The sequence below is a fragment of the Ranitomeya variabilis genome, chromosome 1, assembly GCF_051348905.1.
Source record: "Ranitomeya variabilis isolate aRanVar5 chromosome 1, aRanVar5.hap1, whole genome shotgun sequence".
Lineage (NCBI taxonomy): Eukaryota > Metazoa > Chordata > Amphibia > Anura > Dendrobatidae > Ranitomeya > Ranitomeya variabilis.
The window spans coordinates 902,408,682-902,429,386 of NC_135232.1; the positions used below are offsets into that span (position 1 = coordinate 902,408,682).

The 20,705-nt window shown below is 42.6% G+C and overlaps 1 protein-coding gene across 2 annotated transcripts in view; it reads right to left on the minus strand.

The window, feature by feature from the left end:
- Positions 1-20,705, minus strand: part of ELOVL6 (ELOVL fatty acid elongase 6) — a 189,071-nt gene that overhangs the window by 8,124 nt on the left and 160,242 nt on the right. For both annotated transcript variants that reach the window (XM_077278959.1, XM_077278967.1), the window contains exon 3: positions 17,848-17,999. In XM_077278959.1, the coding sequence (XP_077135074.1) occupies positions 17,848-17,999 (152 nt within the window). The remainder of the gene's footprint in view (positions 1-17,847; positions 18,000-20,705) is intronic.

Here is a 20,705-nt window from a genome sequence, read left to right on the forward strand (position 1 = left end):
CACCCTCAAACCATAACAGTAAAATCTGCACTATGATATGGTGCTCCTTCCCTTCTGAGCTTTGCACTGTGCCTGAAAAGTATTTCCCGATTACATGTAGGATATTGGCGCACTCAGGAAAAAATGGACCTCAGTTTGTTGTAAAAATTTCTGCTATTAGCCCTTAAAAAATTAAACACTGTGGCCTAAAACAAAATTTTAGTGTTAAATATGTAATTTATTCTTTCCTCACGGCTCAAATGTACAAAATTCTATGAGGCACGAGGTGTCAATATGATCATTGCATCCTTGATGAATTAATTGGGGGATGTAGTTTGTAACTTGAGTTTATATATGGGGGTATATGTTGTTCTGGCTCTCAGGGGCTCTGCCAATGTGGTATGGAACCTTCAAACCATTTCCAGCTAAATCTGAACTCCAATATCGCGCTTCTTGACTTCTGAGATTTGCACTGTGCCTTAAAAGTAGTTTTCCCCCACATATGGGATATTGGCTTACTCATGAGAAATTGCACAATTCTTTTGTGCAATTTCTCCTGTTATCTTTGTGAAAATAAAAAATTGGGGCTAAGATAACATTTTTGTGGTGAAAATGTGATTTTTTTTATTTTCATGGCTCAACGTTCTAAACTTCTGTGAAGCACCCGGGGGTTCAAGGTGCTCACCACACATCTACATACATTCCTGGAGGCGTCTACTTTCCAAAATGGGGTCATTTGTGGGGGGTTTAAACTGTTTAGGTACATCAAGGGCTCTCCAAATGGGACATGGTGTCCGCTAATGATTCCAGCAAATTTTACATTATAAGTCAAATGATGCTCCTTCCCTTCTGAGAACTGCCATGCGCCTAAACAGTAGTTTTATCCCACATATGGGTTATCGGCATGCTCAGGAGAAATTACATAACACATGTTGGATCCATTTTTCCTGTTTTCCCTTGCGAAAACAAAAACAATTTGGGTCTAAAGTAAAGTTTTTGTGAAAATAAGTCAAATGTTTATTTTTTTCTAACATTCCAAAAATTCATGTGAACCACCTGAAGGATTAATAATCTTCTTGAATGCGATTTTGAGCACCTTGAGAGGTGCAGTTTTAAGAACGGTGTTACTTTTAGGTATTTTATGTCCCATAGACCCCTCAAATTCACCTCAAATGTAATGTGGTCGCTAAAAGAATGGTTTTGTAAATTTTCTTGGGAGAAATTAGAAATCGCTGGTCAACTTTTAAACCTTATAACTTCCTAACAAAAAAAGGTAATGTTTAAAAAATTATGCTTATGTGTAAAGTAGACATGTGGAAAATGTTATTTATTAACTATTTTATGTAGCATATCTCTCTGATCTAAGGCCATACGGTAGTGTTCAAAATAATAGCAGTCTAATATGACTAACCAGATTAATCACTGTTTTGGGTATAAATTACATTACCACATGTCAAACTATTTACCAGTTGGTGCAGTAGAGTCTAATAGAACCAACAGACTCAACATTCATGATCTGCATATTTTTGAGTCTGTGTATTAGAATAATTAATTGAAAGGGGGTGTTCAAAATAATAGCAGTGTGGAGTTCAATTAGTGAGGTCAGTCATTCTGTTTAGAAAAAAGTGTGAATCAGGTGGACCCAGGACATGTTGTACATGCATTTCTCCTTGAAAACTTGAGAAACATGGGTCGTATGAGACATTGTTCAGAGAAACAGCGTACTTTGAATAAAAAGTTGATTGGAGAGGGTAAAACTTATGAAGAAGTGAAGACAATGATAGGCTGTTCAGCTAAAATGATCTCCAATGCTTTAAAAATGGAAAGCCAAACCAAAGAGACGTGGAAGAAAACGGAAGACTACCATTCAAATGGATGGAAGAATAGCCAGAATGGCAAAGGCTCAGCTAAAGATCAGCTGATCAAACACAGTCTCAAACTACCTGTGAGTACTGTGACAGAAGACGCCTGTGTGAAGCTAATCTCTTAGCAAGAAGTTCCTGCAAAGACCCACTGTTTAAAAAAAGACATGTACTGAAGCAGATACAATTTGCCAAAGAACACTGGGCATCAATCCAATAGAACACTTGTGGGGTGACATAAAAAATTGAGTTTCTGAGGCAAAGCCAACAAATATTAAGTGTTCCCTTTATTTTTTTGAGCACTGTGTGTGTGTATATATATATATATATATATATATATATATATATATATATATATATATATATATATAATATTGGAACAGCATCAGATCCTACCTTAATAATGTGCAAAGCTTCCCCAACCAATATTCAAATGGCTCTTAGAAATAAAGATAAAAAAAGGAAAACAGCACAAAAAAAATGAAAAAAAGACTTTATTGCCAAACGGCGTGGCGACGTTTCGGATGTGATATCCTTTCTCAATATATATACACAGTACAGACAAAAAGTTTGAACACACCTTCTCATTTAAAGATTTTTCTGTATTTTCATGACTATGAAAATTGTACTTTCATACTGAAGGCATCAAAACTATGAATTAACATGTGGAATTACTTACTTAACAAAAAAGTGTGAAACAACTGAAATTATGTATTATATTCTAGGTTCTTCAAAGTAGACACCTTCTTCTTTGATGACTGCTTTGCACACTCTTGGCATTCTCTTGATGAGCTTCAAGAGGTAGTCACCGGGAATGGTTTTCAATTCACAGGTGTTCCCTGTCAGGTTTAGTAAGTGGGATTTCTTGCCTTATAATTGGGGTTGGGACAATCAGTTGTGTTGTGCAAAAGTCTGCTGGATACACAGTTGATAGTCCTACTGAATAGACTGTTAGAATTTGTATTATGGCAAGAAAAAAGCAGCTAAGTAAAGAAAAATGAGTGGCCATCATTACTTTAATAAATGAAGGTCAGTCAGTCCGAAAAATTGGGAAAACTTTGAAGTGTCCCCAAGTGCAGTGGCAAAAACCATCAAGCGCTACAAAGAAACTGGCTCACATGAGGACCGCCCCAGGAAAGGAAGACCAAGAGTCACCTCTGCTTCTGAGGATAAGTTTATCTGAGTCACCAGCCTCCGAAATCGCAGGTTAACAGCAGCTCAGATTAGAGACCAGGTCAATGCCACACAGAATTCTAGCAGCAGACACATCTCTACAACAACTGTTAAGAGGAGATTTTGTGCAGCAGGCCTTCATGGTAAAATAGCTGCTAGGAAACCACTGCTAAGGACAGGCAACAAGGGATTGTGCAATATGCCCCTTACTTAACGATTAGCAGGTTTTAAGGCCATCTAACCTAGTCACTTCGTTCCTTTGTATTATGACTCTTGATTACTTGTTGTGACGTTTTGGCAGTGCGGTGTTGCAGTAGGATTCTTTGTGTCGTTTACCAATGCAACTGTTACCATCTCTTACCATCTTTGCACATTAGTTACTTTTAGCTGCTGTCTCCCATTCATTGGTTTTTTGTCCATTTATGTATTTAATGCTTGAATAAAATTTTGTATTGATTATCTACCTCTATCTCTGGCATGGTTTTTGTGCACAATTACATTGCGCACAACAATAGATACTTCTTCAAACTTGTTTAATTATCCATAGCTGGGTTCTTTTCTTGTAGGTGTATATGTTGTGGCATAGAGGTATGTTCTCTGTTGGCCAAGAGGACGCTTGTGTATAGGTTTACAAGCAGAAGAGACTTGTTTGGGCTAAAGAACACAAGGAATGGATATTAGACGAGTGGAAATCTGTGCTTTGGTCTGATGAGTCCAAATTTGAGATCTTTGGTTCCAACCACTGTGTCTTTGTGCGACGCAGAAAAGGTGAACGGATGGACTCTACCTGCCTGGTTCCCACCATGAAGCATGGAGGAAGTGTGATGGTGTGGGTGTGCTTTGCTGGTGACACTGTTGGGGATTTATTAAAAATTGAAAGCATACTGAACCAGCATGGCTACCACAGCATCTTGCAGCGGCATGCTATTCCATCCGGTTTGCAGTTAGTTGGACCATCATTAATTTTTCCTCAGGACAATGACCCCAAACACACCTCCAGGCTGTGTAAGGGCTATTTAACCAAGAAGGAGAGTGATGGGGTGCTACATCAGATGAACCCAATCGAGATGGTTTGGGGTGAGCTGGACTGCAGACTGAAGGCAAAAAAAACAACAAGTGCTAAGCATCTCTGGGAACTCCTTCAAGATTGTTGGAAGACCATTCCAGGTGATTAACTCTTGAAGCTCATCAAGAGAATGCCAAGAGTGTGCAAAGCAGTCATCAAAGCAAAAGGTGGCTACTTTGAAGAGCCTAGAATATAAGACATAATTTCAGTTGCTTCACACTTTTTTGTTAAGTATATCATTCCACATGTGTTAATTCATAGTTTTGATGCCTTCAGTGTGAATGTACAATTTTCATAGTCATGAAAATACAGAAAAATCTTTAAGTGAGAAGGTGTGTCCAAACTTTTGGTATGTATCTCCAAATCAATCACACTTCTGTGAAATTAACCTGTCCAGCTATGAAGCAACACTGATTATAAATAAATTTATCCTGCTGTTGTGCAAGTGGAACAGACAACAGGTAGAAGTAATAGGAAAGTAGCAAGACAACCCCTATAAAGAAGTGGTTCTGCAGGGGATGACCACAGACCATTTCTCTGTTCTCATTCCTTTTGACTGTTGTTTTGATCATTTTTACATTTTGACATTGCTCTCATCCCTAGAGGTAATGGAAAGTAGCATGAGGCGGTGTCTACAACCCACAGAAGTTTCTCAGGTAGTGCAGCTCATCCAACATAGCACATCAATGCGATCTGTGACAAGAAGGGTAGCTGTGTGTCAACACAGTGTCAAGAGCATGGACCAGATACCAGGAGACAGGTCAGTACACAAGGAAACATGGAGGGGCCATAGGAGGGCAACAACCCAACAGCAGGACCGCTACCTCCTCCTGGGTGCAAAGAGGAACCGGAGGATCAGTGCCAGAACCCTGAAAAATGACCTCCAGCAGGCCACTAAAATCCATGTGTCTGCTCAAATTGTCAAAAACAGACTCCATGAGGGTGGTATGAGTGCCCGATATCCATAAGTAAATGTTGTGCTTACAGCCCAGCACCGTGCAAGGCGATTGGTATCTGCCAGAGAAAATCAAGATTGGCAGATTTGACATTGGCACCCTGTGCTTTTCATGGATGAGAGCAGGTTCTCACTGAGCACATGTGACAGACGTGACAGAATCTGGAAACATCCTGCTTCCTGCAACATCCTCCAGCATGACCGGTTTGGCAGTGGGTTAGTAATGGTATGAAGAGTTATTTATTTGGAGAGCCACACAAATTGGACATAATTTCACATAAAAACCCCAAAATGGGCCGGACAAAATTGTTGGCACTCTCAACTTAATATTTGGTTGCACACCCTTTAGAATGAATAACTGCAATCAATCGCATCATATAACCATCAACAAGCTTCTTTCACCTCTCAACTGGAATTTTCGACCACTCTCATTTTGCAAACTGCTCCAGATCTCTCATGTTAGAAGCGTGCCTTCCCCCAACAGCAATTTTAAGATCTCTCCACAGGTGTTCAATGGGATTTAGATCCGGACTCATTGCTGGGCACTTCAAAACTCTCCATCGCTTTGCTTTCATCCATTTCTGGGTCTTTCTCAAAGTATGTTTGGGGTCATTATCCTGCTTGAAGACCCATGACCTCTGGCGCAAACCCAGCTTTCTGACACTGGGCCCTACATTTTGACCCAAAATCCTTTGGTAATCTTCAGATTTCATGATGCATTGCACACAGTTAAGGCACCCTGTGCCAGAGGCAGCAAAGCAACCCCAAAACATCTTTGAACCTCCACCATATTTGACTGTAGGTATTGTGTTCTTTAATTTGTAGGCTTTATTCCGTTTTTGGTAAACAGCAGAATGATATGCTTTAACAAACAGCTCTATTTTGGTCTCCTCTGTCTAGCTTTTTTATGTCTCTGTGTCAGCAGTGGAGTCCTCCTGGGTCTCCTGCCATAGTGTTTACTTTCATTCAAATCTTGATGGATAGTCTGAACTGACACTGATGCACCCTGACAGCTTAAATTTCTTTGGAACTTGATTGGGGATGCTTAGCCACCATCTGGAATATCCTGAGTTGAAACCTTTCATAATTTTTTCTCTGCTGTCCTCGTCCGGGAAGATTAGCTACAGTGATTATGTTGCGCATCAATCATAAAGGAACATCAAGATCTCTGATGATGGACTTGAAACCTTGAGATTGTTCATATTTTTCAACATTTTTGGTTCTCGTGACCTCAGGCAGTTCTCTTCTCCTCTTTCTCATCTCCATGCTTAGTGTGACACACAGATGCAAAATGCAAAGACTGAGTCAACTTCTCCCCAATTTATCTGGTTTCAGATATGATTTTCATATTGCCCACAACTGCTATTTGCCACAGTAAAGTTTTAACGAGCATCACATGCTTGAAACAAAGTAGTTTACAGACAATTTTGGAAAGGTGGCAACAATTTTGTCCAGTCGATTTTTGGGGTTTGTGTGAAATTATGTCTAATTTGCCCTTTTTTCCCCAGTTTTTTATGTTGTTCCAATACACACAAAATAAAATAAAAATGTGTATAGCAAAACGTGTAATTGCAATAACTTTCTGGGAGAAATACTTCATTTTCTGGAACAATTTCAAGGGTGCCAACACTTTTGCCCATGACTGTACAATACATTGCCATACTGTATCATTATAGTCTATTTTAGAACTACTGTTCTCCTATGACGTCCAGCTTTACTAGCCACAGGCTGGACTTCACAGGAGTAGCAACATGTCAGACGAGGGGGCCTTCAGTAGGCCCCGTCTGCGATGATAACCCTGCAATCGTGTTGATGGATGTCAGAAGCACACCCCTGTTATTAATCTCTTAAAGGCAGCTGTCACAGAGACATCTAAAAGTTAAAGCTGTTGCCATCAGAGCTGGTTCTGAACACAGCAATTCAAATGCCAGCTGTATAACACAACTGACACCAGCAATGAATACAGGGGGCTTAGTTCCTTAGCCTTCTCAATGTAGTGGTCAGGCACATATAAAGACAATTTGCATCCAGTTGGATACATGAGGAACATGCATACCAAAGCAAAAATAATGCAATTTAACCCACGGCAGTATATAACGCAGTTAAAACAGCACTCCAGCAGTTTTTATCGCTGTACTGGAGTGGTGTTTCTACTCTAAGTTCCTTGCACCTAGTCTCATATTTACTAGCCGCCGTCTTCAGCTGTTCCCGATGCTGCTCCTGATGGGCTCCAGCAGTTTGTGACCTGCCAGATCGCTCGAGTGTTTGCTGGGCGTTTCGGAAGTCACACCTCAAAGTAAAAATATGAGAGTCAGAATAAAGCTCTCATAGACTTACACTGAGAGCTTGCGAACGTTACCTCTGACTAGAAGTGACAATCACAATATAGTGGCACAGGACAGAGCCAGGAAGAGCTGAAGCCGGCAGCTTGTAAGAATAAAAATACGCTAAGGAAACTTAAATTAGTCAGAACCTGGGGCACTTCCAAAAAGTACATATAATCCCCAAAGAAGGGAAGCAATACAGCCCAAATAATGAATTTTAAAGTTTAACAAATTTTTCAGAATTGTTAAAAGCATAATGAAAAAAGAGAAGGGCAAAACGGGCAATGAAGGCTGTACATTAACAATCACCATGCATGTGTAAAGAAGGTATCAAACAGAAATAATTCCTTTAAACAGGGATTTTCATAAGTACACATATACTGAGTTTAGAGTGACCTCCACTGGTCAATGGTATAAATGGTGCAGTAACAACATAAAGTGCGATATGACTACTAATGATGTGCAAGCATGCAGACAGGAATAAATTTATATTGTATCTATAACCAGCTATTAAAGTAAGAGTCCATAATAAAGTGCCAGTGCATTAAATATACCGTAGATATTTCACAATCAATTCCTATAAGTAGGTACTTACATAGAATAAATTATTGACAATCCCTAGTAGTGAAGGATAATTATGTCAGAAAAATATAAAATCAAAATGTTCATAAAGGCTATATACATGGTATGGTAACATAATAAAGTGCAGGGCAACTATTAATAATGTGCAATCATGCATATAGGTGTAGATGTCCCCCAGGAAGAAGCCACAAAAAGCTAAACGTATGTTGGGGTTTCTCAGCCTGTACATCAGTCCCAGTAAGGCACATGTTAATTACTCATGACTCTTTTGACCTGTTAAATATTTATTGGATTATATGCATCATCAATAGGCAAATCTGCCCTTTCTTTTTGGACGTGAGTCGACTACCCCTATCTCTCCACCTTACATGTAAACACACCTCCTTGGCATGTAGATGTACTGTATTCATATTTAATGCACTGGCACTTTACAGTGGATTTCTGTCTCAAATGCTGATTTAGGTGTAATTTTCATTCATCTCTATATGCATGGTTATTAATAGTTGCACGGCACTTTATTCTGTTACAATACCATGTATACATCCCTAATGAACATTTTACATTATATCTATATGTAATGCACTGACACTTTATTATGGACTCCTACTTTAATAGCTGTAGTAGTTACATTTTAAATTTCATTATTTGGGCTGTAATTTTTCCCTCCTTTTGGGATTATAGGAATTTAAATTAGTAGCACCACTCTAGTGTTGAAATAATAATAAAAAAAAACACTGGAGGGGTGCTTTAAACTGCACTTGTTGCCTAATAACCTTTAAGATACCGTCACATTAAGCGACGCTGCAGCGATAGCGACAGCGATGTCGATCGCTGCAGCGTCGCTGTTTGGTCGCTGGAGAGCTGTCACACAGACCGCTCTCCAGCGACCAACGATGCCGAGGTCCCCGGGTAACCAGGGTAAGCATCGGGTTGCTAAGCGCAGGGCCGCGCTTAGTAACCCGATGTTTACCCTGGTTACCAGCGTAAAAGTTAAAAAAACAAACAGCACATACTCACCAGCGCGTCCCCCAGCCTCTGCTTCCTGACACTGACTGAGCTCCGGCCCTAACAGCACAGCGGTGACGTCACCGCTGTGCTTTCACTTTCAGTTTAGGGCCGGCGCTCAGTCAGTGTCAGGAAGCAGACGCTGGGGGACGCGCTGGTGAGTATGAAGTGTTTGTTTTTTTAACTTTTACGCTGGTAACCAGGGTAAACATCGGGTTACTAAGCGCGGCCCTGCGCTTAGTAACCCGATGTTTACCCTGGTTACCAGTGTAAAATATCGCTGGTATCCTTGCTTTTGCTGTCAAACACACGATACACGGCGACCTAGCGACCAAATAAAGTGCAGACCTTCTAGCAGCGACCAGCAATTTCACAGCGGGATCCAGATCGCTGCTGCGTGTCAAATACAGCGATATCGCTATCCAGGTCGCTGCAACGTCACGGATCGCTGGCGATATCGCCTAGTGTGACGGTACCTTTAGATATTAAGTTTGTGGTGACAAAGTGCTCTCCCTCCTCTGTACCAGTCAGTTTGTTTACTAGATTTTATAAATGTATTGTCATAAATGGAGTAAAGGTACCGTCACACTAAACGATATCGCTAGCGATCCGTGACGTTTCAGCGTCCTGGCTAGCGATATCGTTTAGTTTGACACGCAGCAGCGATCAGGATCCTGCTGTGATGTCGCTGGTCGCTGAATAAAGTCCAGAACTTTATTTGGTCGTCCGATCGCCGTGTATCGTTGTGTTTGACACCAAAAGCAACGATACCAGCGATGTTTTACACTGGTAACCAGGGTAAACATCGGGTTACTAAGCGCAGGGCCGCGCTTAGTAACCCGATGTTTACCCTGGTTACCAGCGTAAAAGTAAAAAAAAAAAACAGTACATGCTCACCTGCGCGTCCCCCAGCGTCTGCTTCCTGCTCTGACTGAGATCCGGCCCTAAAGTGAAAGCACAGCGGTGACGTCACCGCTGTGCTGTTAGGGCCGGAGCTCAGTCAGAGTCAGGAAGCAGACGCTGGGGGGACGCGCAGGTGAGCATGTACTGTTTGTTTTTTTTACTTTTACGCTGGTAACCAGGGTAAACATCGGGTTACTAAGCGCGGCCCTGCGCTTAGCAACCCGATGTTTACCCTGGTTACCCGGGGACCTCGGCATCGTTGGTCGCTGGAGAGCGGTCTGTGTGACAGCTCTCCAGCGATCAAACAGCGACGCTGCAGCGATCGGCATCGTTGTCGCTATCGCTGCAGCGTTGCTTAATGTGACGGTACCTTTAGAGTTTTAAAGATCAAAGGCTGGCGGCATTGGATCACTGCTTGCAGCCTTCCTCCCACCTGTGAACAGGTAAAGAGCAGACATGGACTTTGTATACAGACTAATTAACATGTAGCTGACAGTTGTTAAAAAGGCAAACATTGACTAGCATTTCTTTGGAAATGAGGATGCACAATCAATGCAAGGTGAAGTTACCTGCCCTAAGGCTGACACTACAGCTCCATATTACAGACCTCACATGGCAGGGGGTGAACAATATTTTCCATGCCTTAGGGTACCGTCACACATTGAAATTTCCATCGCTACGACGTTACGATTCGTGACGTTCTAGCGATATCGTTACGATATCGCAGTGTCTGACACGCAGCAGCGATCAGGGATCCTGCTGAGAATCGTACGTCGTAGCAGATCGTATGGAACTTTCTTTCGTCGCTTGATCACCCGCTGACATCGCTGGATCGTTGTGTGTGACAGCGATCCAGCGATGTCTTCGCTTGTAACCAGGGTAAACATCGGGTAACTAAGCGCAGGGCCGCGCTTAGTAACCCGATGTTTACCCTGGTTACAAGCGTAAACGTAAAAAAACAAACCGTACATGCTCACCCGTCGGTGTCCTTCAGGTCCCTTGCCGTCTGCTTCCTGCTCTGAGTGCCGGCCGGAAAGTGAGAGCAGATCACAGCGGTGCTGCGATCTGCTCTCACTGCGCGGCCCTGCGCTTAGTTACCCGATGTTTACCCTGGTTACCCGGGGACTTCGGCATCGCTCCAGCGCCGTGATTGCAACGTGTGACCGCAGTCTACGACGCTGGAGCGATAATCATACGATCGCTGCGACGTCACGGATCGTGCCGTCGCAGCGATGAAAATTTCAATGTGTGACGGTACCCTAAGCTACAAAATCCAAATGTGACACAATCCAGGGATATATCCATGAATGACGAACATACTGTATTTGCATCTTTGGGTAAAGTTGCAATAGTGTTTAGCTGGCAACCCACAGGAACTCAATATCTCCCTGAATTGTGGGTATACTATATTTATGAATATAGGATGTTCGGAAAGAAGACCACCATATTGTCTCGCTAGGAGGTTCCTGGGGAAATAGGATCATCAGCAGAAATATAGCCAAAAACTAGATTAGAATCAAATGTAATCAGCTGTCCCCTCCTTATCTCTGCTGTGGGAGGAGTGAGGGGTCTGGTCAGACCCTTTATACAACATGTCATCTTTGGAATATCTGTATCAGCTCCCAGAAGAAGAAACACACATTGCAGATCTGTCCAAATTTCCTGTGTCGCTCTCCTCCACCAGAAGCTTTCATGGATCTAATTTGAAAGATGTATCTGGATTTTATCCCATTTATTTTATACTGTTTTTGCCTGTATGTCCTTTTGTTACTCCATCTTTTGTAAACTTTAAAATGTAATAAGTTTGTCCCCCATTTCTTTAATGTGCCCATGATCTCGAGGCGAGTAAATAGCTTGGTTGTGTTGTAGCAAGAGATCAAGGTAGAGAACCGTTCAGGTGTTTGGGAAAGTTGAGTGTGCATGTGTACCAGTGTGTTGCCCAGTGCAGAGACCTCACTGACTTATCCAAATGGCAAGAGGTGGCAGAGTAAGGTGTGGAATAGACGTGGGTAAAGTATCACGTAGAGAAAGGTGTGGTGTAGATGTGCGTAGAGTAAGGTATGGCGTAGATGTAGGTAGAGTAAGGTGTGGTATAGACGTGGGTAGAGTAAGGTGTGGTGCAGACGTGGGCAGATTAAGGTGTGGTGTAGACGTGGGTAGAGTAAGGTGTGGCGTAGACATGGGCAGAGAAAGGTGTGACGTAGATGTGGACAGAGTAAGGTGTGGTGTAGATGTGGGTAGAGTAAGGTGTGGTGAAGATGTGGGCAGAGTAAGGTGTGACATAGACGTGGGCAAAGGTGTGGTTTAGACATAGGTAGAGTAAGGTGTGGCATAGAAGTGGGCAGAGTAAGGTGTGGCATAGACGTGGTTAGAGTAAGGTAAGGTGTGGTGTGGACAGGGGTAGAGTAAGATGTGACATAGATGTGGGCATAATAAGGTGTGGTGTAGATGTGGGCAGAGTAAGGTGTGACATAGACGTCGGCAGAGTAAGGTGTGGTGTAGACGTGGTGACCGTCTGTAGAGTGCACTTAGCTCATTGTCAGCCTATTGTGATGAGTGGATGAGCTAGTGAGCATCCAAGGCAGGTGTGTTGGGAGCGAGTCGTTATTGTGACACATTGGTGGAAGCGGTCGTGCTGTTCATGACATGTTTGTAAACCCTTTTCACATGTTCAGCTCTGCGGAATTAATGGTGCTTCAAAAACAGATGCATACTAATACAAACAGTAACAATTACAAGTAACTTGCATCCTAATCATTACATTAATGATAAATACCACTCTTCTAATACTGAAGCTATTAAAAACAGTGTATATTAAACCATATGACATTGGACGCTGTGAAGTGATCCAAGGTAGATAACAGTCAGTCGAAGGCTTAAGCAGAGATTATGTCATTTACAGCTTATAAGAGAGCAGCATATGATTTGTCAGCATTATGACGGACATAATACAACCTCTAAGTGTACTTGTGTCATTCTATACTTGGGATCGGCACGATTCAAAAGGCATACAACATTTATTTCTATATTGGAAAATGAATGGGAAATCAATCAGCTCATTGTAGATTAGGAATGTATTAGTTTACACTGTGCTTTTTCACACACGCTCCAGCGCTGACCTAAATGCAGAAGTGCATTAGAAAGATCAGGAGGTCTTTTCACGTGAAGTCATAATATACACCTAATAGCCTGATTACTAGAAGATGGGCACTCTTTATAGGAATTGCACGTGCTGCTTATTACATTTCCTGGCCTATCTGAAAGGTGCTTCTAAATATATAGATTTTACTCATAGCCCCAGGATACTAGACGTAGTGGATGTTATCAACCGGCTATACAGTCAGAAGTAAACATTCAATTACTAAATGCATTCCAATTTACTGGCAATACCTATGATGCAAGCAACACTTTCAACTTTCCTCTGACTCCTTGAATAGTAAAGAAATCCTGACCAAGCTGTGATGCCGGTCATGTCACACAAGAATACCTAAAGGAGTATTCCAGCAGAAAACACTTATCACCTGTCAGTCCAGCATATGCACTGCCACTTCTTATAACTCTATGGAAGTAAGGGCGAGAGCTGAGAGGTCTTGAGTTAAAGGTTTTCTTCTGGAACACTGCTTTATAGGCGGTAAATACAACATTTGCATTGCAAAGGGTTAAATCCGCTGTTGCATCTGCAGCATAAATTGACATGTTGTGCATTTCAAATCTGTAGAGCTGATCAATTTAGGTTGTGGATATTCCCCATAGTGAATGCATAACATTTCTAAATATCTTATACACATGTTACTGTAAAAGGCATCAGAATTTCCACCTGTAGCAGGGAGTTTCCAAAAACCAAATCTCACTCTTGCAAACTTAGGCCAGCAGTGAATTACATGGAACCCATTCAAATTAATGGGAGACCATATACTTTTAAAGGGAATTTGTCACCAGGATTTGAAAACCCATCATAGACCAGAATTATGTATGAGAAGACGCGCTGATTCTAGTAATGTATCACTTACTGGGCCGTTTGCTGCAATTTTGATAAAACTCGCTGTTATATCTGCTGCAGATCTACCAGCTCACTGAGCTCTGTATAACCCCACCCACACTACTGATTAGCAGCTTTCTTTATATACTGTGCATAGGCAGACAGCTGCCAATCAGTGGGGGGGCCAGGGTACTCATGAATATGGAGGACTGCATGGCAGCAGGTTACTAGTCTTCGGGTTCGCCCATCACTATAGAAGATTTTCACTTGAACAGTAAAGTTCGGGGTCCATACTGAACACCTACTGTTCGGGCACGGACCCGGAACACAGACTTCTCCAGGAAGTCTGTGTTACAGTTCGGATTCGGGTATGTTTCCCACACAGTCATCTGCATGACAGAGCGAAAAACACCGGCTGCTCGGATCGACAGTAAGATGATTACCCCCAGTCAGAGAGCTATGGTTCCCAGCAGCTGTGACCAGCGGTTAAAAGTTTACCGACGGTCACAGAGGTGTTGGCTGATGGGAGTACTTACAACAAGAGCAGGCAACATTGTTGGAAGTATGTGCTATAAATAAATAATAATTTAAAAAACAACCTGAATTCTGTTTTTTGATAACCAACATGGCAAAACTGACAGCTGCGGGCTGCAACCCTCAGCTGTCAGCTTTATCATGGCTGGTTATCAAGAACAGAGGGGTCACGACGCAGTTTTTTAAAAAATTAATTAAAAATTTTTTAAAAATCCCCCACACTTTTTGACCACCAAAGCTAAAGCAGACAGCTGACGGCTGGTATTCTCTAACGCTGGTAAGAGGCCATGGATATTGGCCCCTCCCAGCCTAAAAATAGCAGCCCGCAGCCACTCCAGAAAAGGCACATCTATTACATGCGCTAATTCTGGTGCTTTGCCTGGCTTTCTCACTTGCCCTGTTTCGATGGCAAGTGCGGTAATATTTGTGGGGTTGATGTCACCTTTATATTGTCAGGTGACATCAAGCCCATAAATTAGTAATGGAGAAGCATCAATAAGATGCCTATCCATTACTAACCCCATAGTCATATTGTAAATAAAAAACACCCAGAAGAAAGTCCTTTATTGAACTAAAAATCCACACCCTGTTTTACAAATTTATTTAAAAATAACAAAGTTACAATCATCAAAGTAAAATAATGAACAACCATATCCCTCACTTGTCTGAAGTTAAGATATCCCACGCCATATTCCACATAACCCTTGTCTGCGATATGTGGTTTACAACCTGGACAGTGCCAAGAGCCTTAGTGACTAGCGGTCAAGTCATTGAGGTTACTACAGGTCACTGAGGCTGCGTTCCCACATTTCGCTGTGAACCGGGATGGTGAACTGCAGTGACCTCAATAAGATCACTGCAAGCACAGTCAGAATCTCACAATGATCTCCTTGAGTTCACCAGAGTTCATTGGGCTACTCACAGAAAAGTGTGTGAACGCAGCTTCAATGACCAGTGGTAAACTCTATGATGTCACCACTAGCCACTGAGGCTGCACTTGCAGCACCTCACTCTGCCGTGGGTTTCAGCCTAGATGACCATGGCACCGTCCAAGTTGTAAACCACATATTGCAGACATTGATTACGGTGTTGGACATCGTCACTTCGGACAGGTGAGGGATATGGTTGTTTATTATTTTTCCTTTTTTACAGGGGACAAGGGCTTTAATGGAATGGGCGTAAAGGTGAGTATAACTTTGTTATTTTTAAATAAATTTGTAAAACAGGATGTGGATTTTTATTTTAAATAAAGTACCGTATTTTTCGGACTATAAGACGCACCGGACCATAAGGCGCACCCCAAATTTGGGGTGAAAATTGCAGAAAAAAAAGATTTTTTATAAGATGGGGGTCCGTCTTATTGTCCGAATTTACAGTATCTTACCTGAGGGCTGGCGGTGGCAGAGCAGGGTCACAAGAGGCATGGTGTCGGCAGAGGTGGGGTGATGCGGTACGGCATGCACCTGAGCAGGGTCCCTTCCTGCTTAGGTGGGCGACACCACGGCCTGGTGTCCATGGGAGGGTTGCAGCAGTGGTTACCGGCACAGGTGCTGGGATGAGGAGGCGCAGTGAGAGGTATGGCGTGAGAGGGGTCCTTTTCCCTGGTGAGGTGATGCAGCAGCCCGGTAATGCAGCAGAGCCGGGTGAATCCTGTTGTTACCGGTGGTGGCGGCCATCTTCCTGAGGCCGCGCGTGTGCAGATGGAGCGCTCTGCTGCCGGGGCTTCAGGAAAATGGCCGCGGGATGCCGCGCGTGCGCAGATGGGGATCGCGGCGGACATTTTCCTGAAGCCGAGTTCGGAAAATGGCCGCCGCGATCCCCATCTGCGCACGCGCGGCATCCCGCGGCCATTTTCCTGAAGCCTCGGGCAGCAGAGCGCTCCATCTGCACACGCGCGGCCTCAGGAAGATGGCCGCCACCACCGGTAACAACAGGATTCACCCGGCTCTGCTGCATTACCGGGCTGCTGCATCACCTCACCGGGGAAAGGGACCCCGCTCACTGCGCCTCCTCATCCCCGCACCTCTGCTGCCACACCTCTGCCGCCGCACCTCTGCCGCCGCACCTCTCAAGCCACGGTAAGCCTGCATTGCGACTATTAGACGCACCCCCCATTTTCCCCCCTTTTTTTGGGGGGAAAAAGTGCGTCTTGTAGTCCGAAAAATACGGTAATTTATTTTGGGAGTTTTTTTATTTACAATATGACCATGGGGTTAGTAATAGATAGGCTTCTTATAGACGTTTCTCAATTACTAACCTGTGGGCTTGATGTCATCTGACAATACAAAGGTGACATCAACTCCACAAATATTGCCAATGCCACAGGGCAAGTGTCGGGCAAAGTCCCAGAACTGGCGCATCAAATAGATGCGCCTTTGCTGGGATGGCTGCGGGCTGCTATTTATAGGTTGGGTGAGGCAGTATCCATTTCTCACACCATTTTTTTAAAACTAATTATTTATATAAATAATTTAGAAAAACGGCATGAGGATCCGTCTATTCTTGATAATCTGCCACGATAAAGCTGACAGCTGAGGGTTGCAGCCTGCAGCTGTTAGTTTTGCCATGCTGGTTATCAAAAATAGAACAGACCCTATTTCATTATTTTTTTTAAATTTATTTATAGCGCAGGCGCCCGCTGATTAATACTCTCATCAGCTGTGCCTGCTCTCTCTGTTACCAGCAACAGCAGATATAGGCTGATGGGAGTAGTGCTCTCATCAGCTGACGCCTGTGAATTGAAGTAAACTTTTGAATGGGTTCCGGGTTCAGTTTTGGATACTATTCTGGTACCTGAACCAAACTTTTTTTTAAATATTCGGCAGAAGCCACCAGACCCAAACATTCAGTTGTTCAGCCATCATTAATCTCCTGTTGATAAAAAGTAATTTAATCAAAAATCAAAACTACAGGAAGCAGTCCAAAAAAAGACACATTGCTGAAATCAGGGTCTCTGTCTCCACATTATTCTGCTCTTAGACTTGGGGCAAAAACCTGGTTTTAGATTCCCTATAAATGTATTTGTATATAAAAATACCTCCTCAGCCAGCACTTGAGTGTTGGCAATAAGGGTGCTGCCTGTGATCACTAGACCCCTTGGTGACTAGGCCTTATGATGTTGCAAGGTATAGTAATAACAAAGGGTGTCCAGGATGCCGGCATTTGAGCGCTGCCCAAGGAAGTTGGCACTACCCTGTCCTTTTACCCTGTACTACCGACCTGGACATCGGACCATGGTTCTGCAAATCTTTTTGCTCAATTTTACCACTGACTTATGAAGTCTGTCATGGTTTTATGTGGTACTATTCTAAAGGTCAAAAGGGCAGAAACCCCCATGAAGACTCTTAATGCAGATCAGTGTGCTATTTTTTTCTCAGAACACAAGCAATAATGAACAAGGGAACAAGTAAAAACATTGCACAGAGCCTTCCCTCAAAAATTAACTCACGGTTATATCTTAAGAATAAAGAATGAAAGTTTCTCACCCAACTCTGGAGCTTTGCTAAGTACAAATGCGTAGGCCCAGAATTTGCTGACTGGTCCATAATAGAAACTCTGGTCACAAACTGACTGTTTAAGTCCTTTGGTCATCAAAATGTACAACATATAAGCACCTGTCCGGACAGCACCAAATATACTAAAGGGAAAAAACAAGGGATTAATATATTTAGATGAAATATTTATTCAAGCCCTTGCATCCAAAAAACTAATACTAGTAGGGAAAAGGTATTAAATTCCACATCTTTCATGTTCCTCACGTCTTGAAAAATGAACATCTCTAAGAACATCATTAACTAAACCAGGTGGAGTGACAGAAAATTACAATGAGAAGATCAAACAAACTAGATTTTTTTTTACAATATTTCAGTGGTTCCTGACATACAAAAGTCTTGTACATGAACAAAGCTCTACACAAACAGCATGTAAAAGACATTGAGATAGAATACACTGTATTTAAACATTTCGGTCAAAATATGCTTTAAATATTACGCACAAAATTACTCTGGCTGACTTTCATATTCATACCAAGATTCATCATATGGCCTGCTCATTCACACATTGAAAAGTTGTCTAACATTATCATAGTGTGTTAACAAACCGGCATCAATTGGTAACATGAACATAGCCTTAATATGTGAAAATAAATGATGCTCAAGTATAAATATAATTTATTTTACTGTGTAGATGGGATGATTTAAAAAAATGTAATTTTTTTTAAAGTTGTTTAGATATCTCACGAGAATTCCCCCACCCCACCAAAAAAAAGTATCTAAAATAAAAGAAGTGGAAGACATAATTTCAATCATAAGAATCTTATTTTTATGCTGAGTTTGGATTGAAATCTTTAGAATTCAGAGGTCAAGTCAATACCTTGAACTTTTTGTTATGTTTTTCAAACTATTCCTTAACTAGTTTTGCACTGTGACAAGGCACAATATCATTTTGAAGCCCCTGCCATAGAATTTCAACTTCACCGCTTTTTCCCTGTTCTTCATTACACCATCTGTTGGCTACCAGTAATACACGTACACTATATGCATTATACCGTATTGCTTGCCAGTCTTCTACAGTTTCCATCGCTGCTCCAGTTCTCTCCTACATCACGCGACTTCAGTTGTGACCGGTCGGTTCACACAGCATCTTCTGAGCGGACTGGAAGTCACTTTCTCAATGTTAGTCTATGAGACTCATAAGTCTAAGAGCTTTGTTCTATTAGGAAGGACATCTGTGGTGTGAGCAGGCAAGAAAGAGCATGCGGTCACATAATGCAACAGCGCTGGAAATGGCAGAAGACAGCGACTGGTAAGTACCATATTTTTCGGACTATAAGACGCACCGGACTATAAGACACCCAGGTTTTAGAGGTGGAAAATAGGGAAAAAAATATTTGAAGCAAAAAAGGTAGTAAAATATTTAATAATATACTATTATATGTGTTGTTATTATATATAATAGTATGTTATTATGTTGGAAGCTGCGGGTAGAAGATGGAGCTGCGGGACCAGTGTGGTGTCTGTAAAGTACTATATGAAGACGCTGGCGGGTGAGTATAAGAATGGGGGCACAGGGCTTTATATTTAAAGCATCACTCCAGCACTGAAATATAACACTGGAGTGCTGCTTTGAGATCCCATTGGGAGAACTGTAACTCCCAACATGTCCTGCAGATCCTATGGCATGCTGGGAGTTATAGTTCACCACAGGAGTGGCAGAGTGCTTTATTGTGTGTTGTAAAGACTAACCTTTTAATTGTGGCAGCCAGCCATGCTGTGGTGAGGTAAAATGCTGGAGCATCCCATCCCATGACACCACAGAGCGCTCCCTGCCTCTCCACAGCACAGGAGGAAGCTTGCAGATTGTAGTGTGGTTTCTGCTGTCATGTGACACTCCAGCCCGCCCACTCCTGACATCACACAGGTCCTTGTGCTGGAGCACTCAACATCCAGCACAGCCCCGGCAGGTAGGTATACAGCGATCTTGTCCCCTCTGGCCCCTGCTGCTTCTGCCTCCTCCACCACACACACAGATCTCCCCAGCTGCTGCAGGAATCCAGCTGGGTAAACCATGTATGTCCCTGTGAATGAGTATTCATTTGCTGCTCCCGGCTCACCGCTCAGCTGACAGGTGGGTGGGGAAGCAGCTAATGACTATTCACTGCACTTTAATGATCGGGACCATGTGGTTTCCCCGGGGCTGATTCCTGAAGCCGGGCAGGGACATTTTTCTGCCTCCTGCCTCCCAGTTCAATCCCACTCGCTGCTGCCCCCTCCCCACATTACATCCCTACCATAAGACGCACCCACACTTTCCTCCCAAATTTGGAGGAAAAAAGTGCGTCTTATGGTCAGAAAAATACGGTATACATTTTCCTTGTAACTTATTTTATAAAAGTTTTAACATTACAGAAAGTGGTAACTTTTCTCTTTGTGGAGAGTAACAAGCCAAGCCTGGCATGTCAGAGTGAGGAGACTGCTCCTCTGGGAATTTAAATATGCAAATTGTCTCTTCAGAGAGGAAAAGGACTAGAACGCTACCCTAGTAGAGTTCTCTCATACAGCCAAATCAGATTTCATATTTTGCACTGAAGAGGGGCAACACCCCGAAACACCGTATCTGCAAATTGAGATTCTGGTTTGGCTTTTATCCTAAGTTATATTGAAAGGCTAACTAACAAGCCAATATTGAGTTCGTCATATTCCTTTGCATATTTAAATGTGCTTGGAGTTGTGTGGTTTTCATCATCCAGTTCCAAAGGGCATTGTTCACAATGAAGTGGTCATCAGTGTGGGATGTGACCAAAGAACGTCCACTTCTCTGCCTTTCTGTGACTCTTCCAGTCTCT